Genomic DNA, 12,556 nt, shown 5'->3' with positions numbered 1-12,556 from the left:
TTGGCACCAATAATATACTCTCTCACACAAAGGGACAAAAATTAATAGGTGAATATATTACCAGAATATGTACATGGCTTATTTTAGTAGGAAGGTGTTTACATACTGAAATTATAATTTGCATCTTAGCATTTTTAAACGTTTAGCACCAGTTTCTCAACCTTGGCATTCGGGGCCGGGTAATTCCGCCGTGGAGGCTGCCGTGTGGGATGGAGAGCCAGCGGCCCTGGCCTCCACACACTGAATGCTGGGAGCGCCAGACACTGGCTCTGAGCATGGCTAACGTTCGCTGCAGGGCAGCCGTGGAGAACCAAGGCTCTAGAAGATGTGTATTGAAGGTCCAGATACACTTTCATAGAGTAGATTTCGTTGGTGAAGACTTGAGGGAAGTAAAGTCATTTAAAAAGACAGGAAACGTTTGCTGTTTGAAGAGGGGACCATGATTTAATTTCTTTTTATTAGTTTTAAAAAGCAGATTTGAAAATTAATAGAAGTGTGTCTTGCCTGATTCATCAGGACCGTTACAGATCACTCAGTTTGTGGCCAGAGATGGTGTTCATTCTTCGTGTTTGCTATCCTAAATTATTTTTATTGTATATTACGTTTTCATAACATATGTATGCATCTCTGTGGAGTATCGTCTCGTTCAGTTCCCGCTCGCAATTTGACAAGATAGGACATCTCGTACCGTCTAGGAAAAGTGGAGGCTCATTTCCTGTGGTTAGAGAATGCAGGAACCAGCGTAAGGACTGAGGTCCTTTGACCTTTGCTCCTGTTCCTTTTCTGTTAGGACACATTATCTCTAGTCCAGTTTGGAGGTTCTTAAATAGGGGGAGTAACGTTTTCAGGGTATAGCCTGTTTCTGAGACATGTTAGGTATATATTAGACTGAAAATGTATCATGTAAATTAGGTTATCATGTATTAATGCCTTTTTTGAGATTTTGTATTCCAATTAGGAAAGTGATGGACAATAGTTCTATTATATCCAGATATAAAAAAAGACTTTAGTCATATCTCACAAATAAATTTCATGTTAGAGGACGCTTTACTAAAAGGAATTTCTTTTTTCTTTCCCTTGTCACCTTTTTGTCTTATAGTAATTCCAGACACACTCACTGACATGGTGAACCAAATGACGGAGAAAGTAGGCCTGGTTCATGGTCTGCCTTATGTGGCAGACAGACAGGGCTTTGCCGCCACATTAGAACAGGTAAGTATCGTGGTCATGTGTCATATTCTTACTGTCACATCCCTCATCTACCAGAAACCTGAGTCTAGTTTAAGTGTGAGAGTTGGGATGAGCTTCCCGAAGTTAGCTGTAATTAAGTCTGTTTTAACCTGCTGGCATCCTCAAGATGGGAGTAGTAGTTTTCTTTCTTTCTTTCTTTCTTAAAGATTTTATTTTATTTTTATTTATTCACAAATAGGCAGAGAGAGAGAGAGAGAAAGGAGGAAGCAGGCTCCCTGCTGAGCAGAGAGCCTGATGTGGGGCTTGATCCCAGGACCCCGAGATCATGACCTGAGCGGAAGGCAGAGGCTTAACGACTGAGCCACCCAAGGCGTCCCCGAGAGCAGTTGTTTTATTAGTGAAGACCTCTTCGGGCACCTGGAATCACAGCTGAAGTTACTGCCCTCTGGCAGTGAGTGGATGTGCACGGGAAGCATCCTTGTGGTCCCATCACCAGCGGAACACAGTAGATTCTTTCTCCTTACGGCTCTCTCTCAGTTCTAGAGTCAGGTTCTAGACTACTGACTTACATAAAAGCACATGGCATGTGGTTCTTTCAGAAATCCAATAGGAAAAGAATCTTTTTTAAAATATCACAGAATATTTTCGTTTTTAAAGATTTTATTTATTGAGTTGTCAGAGAGAGAGAGCACAGGCAGGGGAAACAGCAGGCAGAGGGAGAAGCAGACTCCCCGCTGAGCAGGGAACCGGATGTGGGACTAGATCCCAGGACCCTGGAATCATGACCTGAGCTGAAGGCAGATGCTTAACGACTGAGCCACCCAAGGCGTCCCCAAAGTATTTTAAATATACAAAAAAGGGAAAACTATTTGTACAAATCATTATAAAATCCATTTGATGTCCTATTTTTTTTTTTTTTTTTTTGAGAGAAGAGAGAGCATGCTGGAACTTGGGGGTGAGGGGATAGGGGCGGTGTTGGCACAGAAGGAGAGAAAGAGGGAGAAGCAGACTCCCTGCTGATGTAGAAAGCCTGACATGGGTGTGGCCCTGGATCCCAGGACCCTGAGGTCATGATCTGAACCAAAGACAGGTGCTTAACCTACTGAGCTACCCAGACACCCTTATTTGATTTTCTTTTAAAGAGATTTCTAGGGACGCCTGGGTGGCTCAGTTGGTTGGGCAGCTCCCTTCAGCTCAGGTCATGATCCCAGCGTCCTGGGATCGAGTCCCGCCCGCATCGGGCTCCTTGCTCGGCAGGGAGCCTGCTCTCCCTCTACCTCTGCCTGCCATTCTGTCCGCCTGTGCTCGCTCTCTCTCCCTCTCTCTCTGATAAATAAATAAATAAAATCTTAAAAAAAAAAAAAAAGATTTATAAAAGTTACATGAAAAGCTTACTTCGCATTTTCCGTTTTTTCCCCTCTTTACCCTATAACAAATAGAAACTATAGATTGTGGACAAATATAAGAAACAAAAAATAAAAATAACCCATAACCCTACCAGTTAGAGAAGTTTCTGTTTTTTTCCCCCATGTGCATTTTTTTTTTTTTTGTAAAGATTTTATTTATTTATTTGACAGAGAGAGATCACAAGTAGGCAGAGAGGCAGGCGGGGAGGGGTGGGAAGCAGGCTCCCTGCTGAGCAGAGAGTCCGATGTGGGACTGGATCCCAGGACCCTGAGATCATGACCTGAGCCGAAGGCAGCGGCTTAACCCACTGAGCCACCCAGGCGCCCCTCCCCATGTGCATTTTTAAAAACAGTTTGAGATAGTACTCTAAAAACAGTGTGTATCTGACTTTTGTCACATCATTAGCTTTGCTCCATATCGTTAGTAACTTCTTATAAAAGTGTTTTTTATTTACTGTATCACAGTCTATCATACGTATGTTCTGTGCCTCATTTAACCATTCCTGGGTTGTTACACATTAGGAAGAAAAGCTTGCCTTAATGTCATCAGGGAAGGATATACTGTTGTAGTCTTCTAAACATATCAACTTGGTTTTAAGCATATCTGCACTTACATTATTTTATATTGGAATCTTGTGATTACCACAGATCTGAGGGGGTAAAAGTACATTGTGAGTGGAATTTAACCTCTGGCAATTGGAGTCAGGAGCTCTTAATATTGCCCATGAATATATTTGTTCTGTCGTAAGAAATTGTTAAGTCTTTAAATACCAGAATTTTTGTTTAGTGAGAGAAACTCTGAGTAGGTACTTCAAAATAAAATACTTTCTATTCTTATATGCCACATAGTATTTTTGCTTTAGAAATATCCCAAGTTGATGTGTGTGGCCATGGTAATCCTCTCCCAGATCACGTTTAGTCCCTTAGGTTAAATTTAATCCTTTTTTTTTTTTTTTAAAGATTTTACTTATTTATTTGACAGAGATCACAAGTAGATGGAGAGGCAGGCAGAGAGAGAGAGAGGGAAGCAGGCTCCCTGCTGAGCAGAGAGCCCGATGCGGGACTCGATCCCAGGACCCTGAGATCATGACCTGAGCCGAAGGCAGCGGCTTAACCCACTGAGCCACCCAGGCGCCCCTTAAATTTAATCCTTAAAGGGCCCTTTTGCCTTACTCAGAGTGAAGGGAAGTGGAAGGATTTTTCCAGTCTGTAAAGAAATCCTGGGAGCCATTGACATAGTTCCTGTTTTCCACCTCATTCTTAAATCCCCACATACTGTTTAAGGAATTAAGATGTGGGCTTCTGGTCTGTCTTACTTGGTTCAGTTCAGTCCCACAAACACCAGAGGTTCCTTGTAGTCTGGACATAGGGTAGGTAGCGAGAATCATCTTCTTCATTACCCCTGATAATTCCCTTGTTCCATACTGTGTGCGTAGCTGCTGCCATTGAGAGAAATCACCCTTCTCCTTTCAAGCTAACTGGAAAAGGCAGCATATCTCAGATGTAAATAATAGGGTTTTGTGCCTCATAATCAGGGTGATGATCATTTTATTCTACCACTGGTTTAGCAACTTGCGTAGTTCATGACTTCAAAGCATATCTAGGGAAAGGGGGAGTAAAATGGGAGAAAGAATTTTAGTATCCACCCTGTTTATGGAAAATTCATTGAAAAGTAACACTGGGGGAATTGGGAAAAAGCTCGGTGACTCGGGCAGAAAGAAGCTAGCTATGAAAGGGATTAAAATAGGATTGTCCTGTAGGTCGATATATTTATAGGTGGTGTTTGTATGTGTGTATGCACGTGTGAGTACACGTGACATACAGTCACGTACATACACCTGTATGTGTAGGGGTGTGTGTGTGTAGTTACACTAACATCTGTATAAGATATTTGTTAACATTTGACATGTCAATGAGTGATACTTCTGACTTAACTTTTTATCCCATTTAAGTTTTATTTGGATAAATCTTTGAATCTTGCAGCTTTACAGAACACAGTGTTTATTTGAGAATAGAATACAATTTTTTTTCCCCAGAAGTATATTTTTCTTCGTAATGGTGCTAGTAAGAATAGTCAGTCTAAGGGGCACCTGGGTGGCATAGTCGGTTGAGCGTCTGACTCTTGGTTTCAGCTCAGGTCATGATCTCAGGGTGGTGGGATCAAGCCTCCCATTGGGCTCCCTGCTCCGTGCGAAGTGCGCTTGAGATACTCTCTCCCTCTGCCACTGCCCCCTGCTCACATGCTCGCTCTCTTGCTCGGTCTCTCTAAAACAAACAAACAAAAGGAATAGTCCATCAAGTAAGAAATTACTATTGTCTGCTACATGTAAATATTATTTTGTAATAACTTTTATTCCAGTAGTTTATATAAGAATAATAAGATAGTCATACTTAAAGGAAGATCGTTAGGGAAAAAAAAAAGTTTATAACTACCATACTTTTTTTTTTTTTTTAAAGATTTTATTTATTTGCCAGAGATAGAGAGAGAGAGTACACACAAGCAGGCAGAGAGGCAGGTAGAGGCAGCAAGAGAAACAGGCTCCTTGGCAAGGAGCCCGATGCAGGACTCAATCCCGACACCTTGGGATCATGACCCAAGCCGAAGGCAGTGGCTTAACCAATTGAGCCACCCAGGCGTCCCAACTACCATACTTTTAACATAACATTCTGATTATACATACATGTTTTTGCTTTTGTTTTGGCAGGTATATTTTGGGACTTCTCATCCAAGATCGTATATCTCTGCCAATGTAACTGGCTTCAAATGTGTGACGGGAATGTCTTGTTTAATGAGAAAGGATGTGTTAGATCAAGCAGGAGGGCTTATAGCTTTTGCCCAGTACATTGCTGAAGATTACTTTATGGCCAAGGCCATAGCTGACCGGTAAGCAAACTGAATTACATCAGGCTATAGTATTTTTAGTATCTGACTTACGTTGGTTTATTGTATTTGTTAAACCTGTGGGTTAAGGGCCTGTTTCATTTCTTGCTAGTGAGTACAGAATAGGTAAATATTTTTAGGAAGTAATTCCCATTATTCATAGATACGTTATGAAAGAAATAACTGAGGAAAATAAGTGTTCTCATTCTTTCACATTCTTTAATGTGGCTTGACATTAAAAGGAAGCTTCTCTGTGATTATAAATTTACATTATTATAGATGTGAATTTCTATGTGTTTTAGATGAATTGAAAGTACTAGTGCGGTCATAAGCCAGCAGGTGAAAACTGAAAGAATATGATTTTACATTTTGGCATTTCTCGGTAGATTATGTGGTGCTTTGCTAAGAAGCCACCTAACAATTCACAGAATGACTTACAACATTTCTCTGTTACAAGATACTCATTTGCTTTTAAAGGGGTTCATTGCCTTGTGTGATAATTTAGTAAAGATAAGACTTTAAAAATTGAGGTGTGCTTTTAAAATTCTTAAATGATGTTATTCAACATGGCTCATAGTTCCTTAGTATTTCCCACGAGCTGCAGAATGCTTTCTGTTGCATTTCTTACCGAAGAACCTTGTCGATGCCCACGTGTCACACATACCCCCAGCCCACAATTGCGTTGGTGGCTTTTGGTTTTGGTTTTGTTTAGTAGTGATCCGGGACTAAGCTATGAAATACAGAACCCACGTCACCTACCACTTCCAGAATTTCTGTGTTTTAAGTTTCTCAAACTGTGGACTGAGGGGTGGTAGTTCTTCCAGCAGTAGATAGTGCCGTCACGGAACCTGTGTAATTGCTAAAACATCGTAAGGATGATACCCCCCAGCAGGTGCTAATCCTAAGAACTAGGCTCCGGCCGAACACCAGCAGTTGCTTTCACTTTATAGTGACCAGTAAATGCATAGTCAGTCATGCCTGCATGTGTTCATCGTCTTAGTACATTTTATAATTGCCTTAATTTTCAGAGGCTGGAGGTTTGCGATGTCCACTCAGGTTGCAATGCAGAACTCCGGCTCTTACTCCATTTCCCAGTTTCAGTCCAGAATGATCAGGTAAATCAGCTGGTTTTCTTCTTTTTTGGCTAAAAGAAAAGGGTGGAGGAGGGTGTGATTTTTACATGGTCTAACTCGGTATTTAAAATATCTAAAAGTCAAATTTTGCTTAGTTCTAGAAAAGAGAGTTTAGCATCTTTATTAAATGTATTGTCTAAATATATTTTCTTTGCTGTGTAACCCTGAAAGCATTCCGTGAAGAGCTGTTGAGGTGGGTGGGGGTGGGGTAGCTGGGTGATGGGCTTTAACGGGGGCACATGATGTACTGAGCACCAGGTATTATATGCAACTGATGAATCACTAAATTCTACCTCTGAAACCAGTAATACAGTACATGTTAACTAAATTGAATTTTAAATAAAGAATTAAAGAGATGTTGAGAATTTGATTCTTTAATGTGCTGATTTCTATTTTCTAACTTTCTATTATTTATTTGACAGAGAGAGAGAGATCACAAGCAGGCAGACAGGGGTGGGGGGGAAGCAGGCTCCCCACCCAGCAGAGAGCCCGATGTGGGTCTTGATTCCAGGACCCCGAGATCGTGACCTGAGCTGAAGGCAGAGGCTTAACCCTCTGAGCCACCCAGGCACCCCTGTATTTTGACTTTTTTATTCGTTAGAGTGTAGGCCATACAAATAAATTTATAGGCTTTTTTCTCTGATAATACTAAATACAAACAGAAAAGAGTTTCATTAAATACTCTTTAAAGAGGAGGGCCTTTATATAACAGGATAAAGAACTGATCATTTGGGGGGAAAATTCATTAGTCTTGTAACCAGGCTGTTGTTGTTTAAGGAAAACCTTTTTTTTTTTTTTTAAATTTTTAGGTGGACCAAATTGCGAATTAACATGCTTCCTGCTACAATAATTTGTGAGCCAATTTCAGAATGCTTTGTTGCCAGTTTAATTATCGGATGGGCGGCCCACCATGTATTCAGATGGGATATTATGGTATTTTTCATGTGTCATTGCCTGGCATGGTTTATATTTGACTACATCCAACTCAGGGGTGTCCAGGTATGTGGATAGGCATGAAAAGGTTGGCAGTCATTTGGAGAACTAAAACTATTTTCATTTAGAAAGGGTTGAAGCAGTCTTTCTGAGCCATTCTTTGGCTTCCTACCAGAGGTTAATAATCAGGTTTAAACATTACTTTTCTTAGTAGAATGTGGATGCAGAACTTAACATAATTTTCCACCTTCTGTTGGTAGTTACACTATGACTTTTTTTAAGCCTCCCCCCAAAATCATGTTAATAAAATGACTCTCATTAAGTCTCTCCCCAAAATCGAGTATTCAAACTAAACTATGTCAGTCTAGCCGTGATTTTAATGCCTTTTCTACTCATCGTTAACACTTTTTAATGGATATAGCTTGGCAGTTAAATTATATCAAGAAGCAGGCTTGATTTTATATAGTCTCTATATTAAGAATGAAATTGAAGAATTTTCATTTTTTTAACTGTGTCTAGTTCGACAGTTGGTCAGTCAGTTCTGTGTGTTTTCTTTTTTTCCAATCCCCAGGGTGGCACACTGTGTTTCTCAAAACTTGATTATGCAGTAGCCTGGTTCATCCGTGAATCCATGACAATATACATTTTTTTGTCGGCATTATGGGACCCTACCATAAGCTGGAGAACTGGTCGCTACAGATTGCGCTGTGGGGGCACAGCGGAGGAGATTCTCGATGTCTAACGACAGCTTTGTGACTGTACATAAAGGAAAAAAGAGAAGTATTATAAATTATGTTTATATAAATGCTTTTAAAGATCTACCTTCCGTAGTTTTATCACATGTATGTTTGATATCTGTTCTTTAATTTATTTTGCATGGCAATTGCATCTGTGAAGAAAAAAAAAAAACCACATCTGTAGTCTTGGCCAAATGGTACACTTTATTTTGTGGAAGTAGTGAATCAAGAGAACTGGTTCTAGGAACCTGGGTTTGGTTTTTGTCGTTTGTTTATTTTTTAAAAATAAATAAATATATATATATGACTAGATGAATGCTCTGCAACAAACACTATGACAGTATCCTTCAGTAGAGAAAGTTTCTTATTTGTGAGTACACTCTGGTAGAACATTTACAGGACGGCAGCGGCTTTGCTTTGGGGTTTAGGAAAGACCGGAAAGCAATCCCTTTACGCGTCTAAAGTGGAAGGTGTGCAGTGAACAGCCCACAGTGAGGTACTAACTAAGAAACTTTTTCATGCTCTATGCCTACCTCTTGTAGTTGTTGCAGAGCAAATAGAAATTGTAATAAGGTAGCTAGGCCTTGCAAAAACAAATGGGAAGACTTTAAAAAATAATAATAATAAAAGAGCTGGAGTCTAGTATTTATATGAATCTGTGAGAGATATTTTTTTGGTCTCACTGCAATGAACCAAAAGTGGCTGAGTTTGGTTTTTAATTGTAGCCATGTATTGAAGGCATCCTTTTGACCAACTCTTGTTGGTTCTGTCTTGAACCATTGTTAATCACTGTGCTGGTAAACCTTTCCTTCCCTGCTCCTCACCCGGCCCCACCCCATCTTTCCCGAACTTTTTTTTTTTTCTGGGGGGTGGGGTGGGGAGGGCTGGGGTGGTTTTGTTTTAGTGTGAGTGGATGTTTTGATAGTTGTGAGGAAAAATGCATTTCAGACACATTTCACACATGAGCTATTTTCTTACACAGTATGTCTTATTGTTAAAAAGATTGTAATTTCATGATACAGGTATTTAATATCTTTTTTAAGTAAGTGAATATTCTAGCCATCAAATAAATTGCAGTAGAGTATTAAGTGGGGACGGGATGAGTTTTACTCTTAAAATTAATCAGTATCAAACTAAGTCTACTGTGTGTGTGTTTTTTTTTTTAAACTCTTACAGTTAGTCTAGTCTTAATTAAATTGGATTTTTGTATTCCAGTTTGTATGACAGAATAGACTAGATCAGCGCTAGTTGTCAATGCATGCTGTCTTTTACTCTCCTCTCCCCATCCTGCCGCTAAACTTGCTTGTCAGGTTGTGCTTAACTTGTGGTGAACTGGACTAGTTTTTGGTTTGTTTTTTTTTGTTGTTGTTTTTTTTAAATAGGCAAAATTGTAAGGGACAGTGCATAAGCCTTTTTTTTTCCTTTTTTCTGTAGTGGAATTTTTGCTTTTTCTTAGGATTGGATGGCATGTTGTCCTCATGAACGCCTGCTGCAGGGCTGACGCTGGCAATACGGCCACTTTAAATTCTAAGTTTCTGTAGTTTCCGTGTCAGAGCATAATGTGTAGCCTATCAGCAATAATTACGTATTTCTAGAAAATGGACACATTTTCACTACACTGAGCCAGTTCATTTGTCTAATGACTAACATACATGGTTTCCATTGTAATGTATCTATTAATGTGTATATACTATGTATACACATTATGTATAAGCTTTTCTCTGGGCCAAACTGCTTCATTTAAAAAAAATTGTTTTTTTCTTTTTATGCGCCTTATGACGAATTTGTTTGGAGGGCATTTTCTTCATGACAAAGGCTGTGATGCATACTCCTTTCTCTGTGAAATGGGTAGTATTGTTCCCTGAGGAAAGTTGCACAGTGAAAACCAGTCTAGTTGTGAACCACTTTGTGTTTTGTTTTGTTTTTTTTTGTTTGTTTTTTATCTCTATTACACAAGTTGAATTTTGCTGAATATGTTTGTAATTTGTTGGTTTGTTTAATGAAGTTTGGTTGAGGCCATCTTTTGCACTGCTTAAGTGAAATCTTGCTTATTACTTAGCTGTTTGCTAATCTCAGTACGGGCAATGTAACAACAAATCCAAATGGCTGGACAGACTTCTTGTGTTTTGTAAATATAAAAAATGACTGTTCTGTATGTGTGTTAATGTGATAAAGTGAAGCTTCAGGCTTCACTTAGAGGAAGCTTCACTTAGAGTGATTCTTTGTTTAGCAAGTTTAGAGTGGCGATAATACGGTAAGAAATACTATAAATGTTGAAGAAAGCATCACAACAGAACTGTAGGAGTCCAAATTTAATAAACTGTTTAAAAAAAAAACCAACAAGTGTCTAGAATATACCACGTTTTATTATTTAAAATCATTGTATTAAGTTTTTTGTTCAAAATAAAAATTTGAATACAATCAAAACATTAACAATAATGTATTGTTGTTTACTGTCTTTCCTTCTTTTGGTATTTTCACAAATAACACCTTCCACCATTCACATCAGAATTATTGGGAGAATTCTGTCGAGTGATAATTTTGAAATCTTCCTCTTTACCTGTGCTACAGTCATGCTTTGGCATAACATGGGGCTTTTGTACATTGATTGCACATTAAAACCACCTGGAGAACTTTAAAAAAACAAAAAACCAGATGCCTGGGCCCCGCCCACAGAGATTCTGGTTATTATTCTGGGGTGAGGCCTGAGCTGTCCTTGTTCTGAGCAGGCAGACCTGAGAAGCACTGGCCCAACCTGGAGAAGAGACCCATGGGCCCTTTTTGCCCACCCCCCAGCCTTAGCTCACAACCTGACTCGGCCTCTTAGATGTTACCACTCCAGTGGCTGGGAAAGGCCCAACCAAGGAAAGGGAAGGAGTGGCTCGGGCTGGAGACCTAGATGGGAGATAGACTAAGTGGTCCCATACACCGTCCAGGCCAGGCTCCTCTAAAGCTGGAGGCATTTGCAGACCTGTTTCACTCTGAGTCTGTGAGGGAAGAGTACGTTTAACTGGAGAGTAAATCCCAGGGAGGAAGAGTCTAAAAGGAATTTGAAACGATGAAAATGTTTTGCCATAAAACAGCAGTGATGGTTGCACAAATACAAAAAACCCTGAATTGTATACTTGAAAAGGCAAATTTTATGGTCTGTTAACTATATCTGAATTTTTAAAAAAAAACAAAGGGAATATTGAAACCACCGTTAGATGTACAATTTCCCTCTAGTCTTCTGACACTTGTTCAGGGTTCGAGAGAACGTACAGAACTGTTTGCTCGTTCTTCGGTATCCTTGCTCGAACCCAGAATGGCCAGTTTCAAGATCTTTCCAAAATTGACAGATGAAAATACTGTACCTCATTGTTTAAACGGAGGTTTTTTTCGTTTTGTTTTGTTTTGTTTTTAAGATTTTATTTATTTGACCGACAGAGATCACAAGTAGGCAGAATGGCAGGCAGAGAGAGAGAGGAGGAAGCAGGCTCCCCACGGAGCAGAGAACCCAATGTGGGGCTCGATCCCAGGACCCTGGGATCACGACTTGAGCCAAAGGCAGAGGCTTTAACCCACTGAGCCACCCAGGCGCCCCTTGTTTTTTTTTTTTTAAGTGGGATCCATGCCCAGCACAGAGCCCAATGCAGAGCTTGAACTCAAAATCCTGAGAGAAGACTTGAGCTGGGTTCAAGAGTTGGATACTCAACCCACTGAGCCACCCAGGTGCCCCTCAACATACAGATTTTTTTAATGACTGGCAGAATTGAGTATTTTTTTAAATGATTTATAACTACTGGAATTTTTTCCATTTCTTGGTCTTACTTAATCAAGGGTCTTAATGCTCCCTTATTGAGTATTCCATGTCTTTTAACCCTAATAAACAATCTACATTACCAGACAGAACAATGCTAAAATCTTTGCATTTAGGATAATGCTTTCCCAAGGCAAGATGGGATGGGCATGGAACTAACTGATCAACATTTGTGCAACCAAATGGCCCACACCAGTGTCCCCATCGAAAAGATCACCCTTCCCAAATGTGGTTTCCTTCCCTGTCTTAGAACAGAACCATTTTCAGCTTTGAAGTAACAGTATTTTCACAGTCTGCATGTATTCACGTTTCTGACACAAAGCTTACTTGGCCTTTGAATACTACTGGGTTTTTTTGTTGTTTTTTTTTGTGTGTGTGTGTGTGTGTGTGTGTGTGTGTTTATACATTTCTGAGCTTTATTTGCTAGTATTTAATGAAATACTTTCTAGGCTTTAGAGGGAGGTTATGCTAAATGC

General features: G+C 39.8%; 1 protein-coding gene across 1 annotated transcript in view; it reads left to right on the top strand.

Moving 5' to 3' along the window:
* UGCG (UDP-glucose ceramide glucosyltransferase) overlaps positions 1 to 10,474 on the top strand; it is a 38,667-nt gene extending 28,193 nt beyond the window's left edge. Inside the window, exons 5-9 of the mRNA XM_044265138.1 lie at positions 1,100 to 1,212; positions 5,303 to 5,481; positions 6,507 to 6,593; positions 7,421 to 7,610; positions 8,116 to 10,474. Coding sequence (XP_044121073.1) covers positions 1,100 to 1,212; positions 5,303 to 5,481; positions 6,507 to 6,593; positions 7,421 to 7,610; positions 8,116 to 8,286 — 740 coding nt within the window. The 3' untranslated portion in view covers positions 8,287 to 10,474. The remainder of the gene's footprint in view (positions 1 to 1,099; positions 1,213 to 5,302; positions 5,482 to 6,506; positions 6,594 to 7,420; positions 7,611 to 8,115) is intronic.
* Positions 10,475 to 12,556: the final 2,082 nt, after the last annotated feature.

The sequence above is a fragment of the Neovison vison genome, chromosome 9, assembly GCF_020171115.1.
Source record: "Neovison vison isolate M4711 chromosome 9, ASM_NN_V1, whole genome shotgun sequence".
NCBI classification, from domain to species: Eukaryota; Metazoa; Chordata; class Mammalia; order Carnivora; family Mustelidae; genus Neogale; species Neogale vison.
This window is presented reverse-complemented; position numbering and strand designations above follow the sequence as displayed.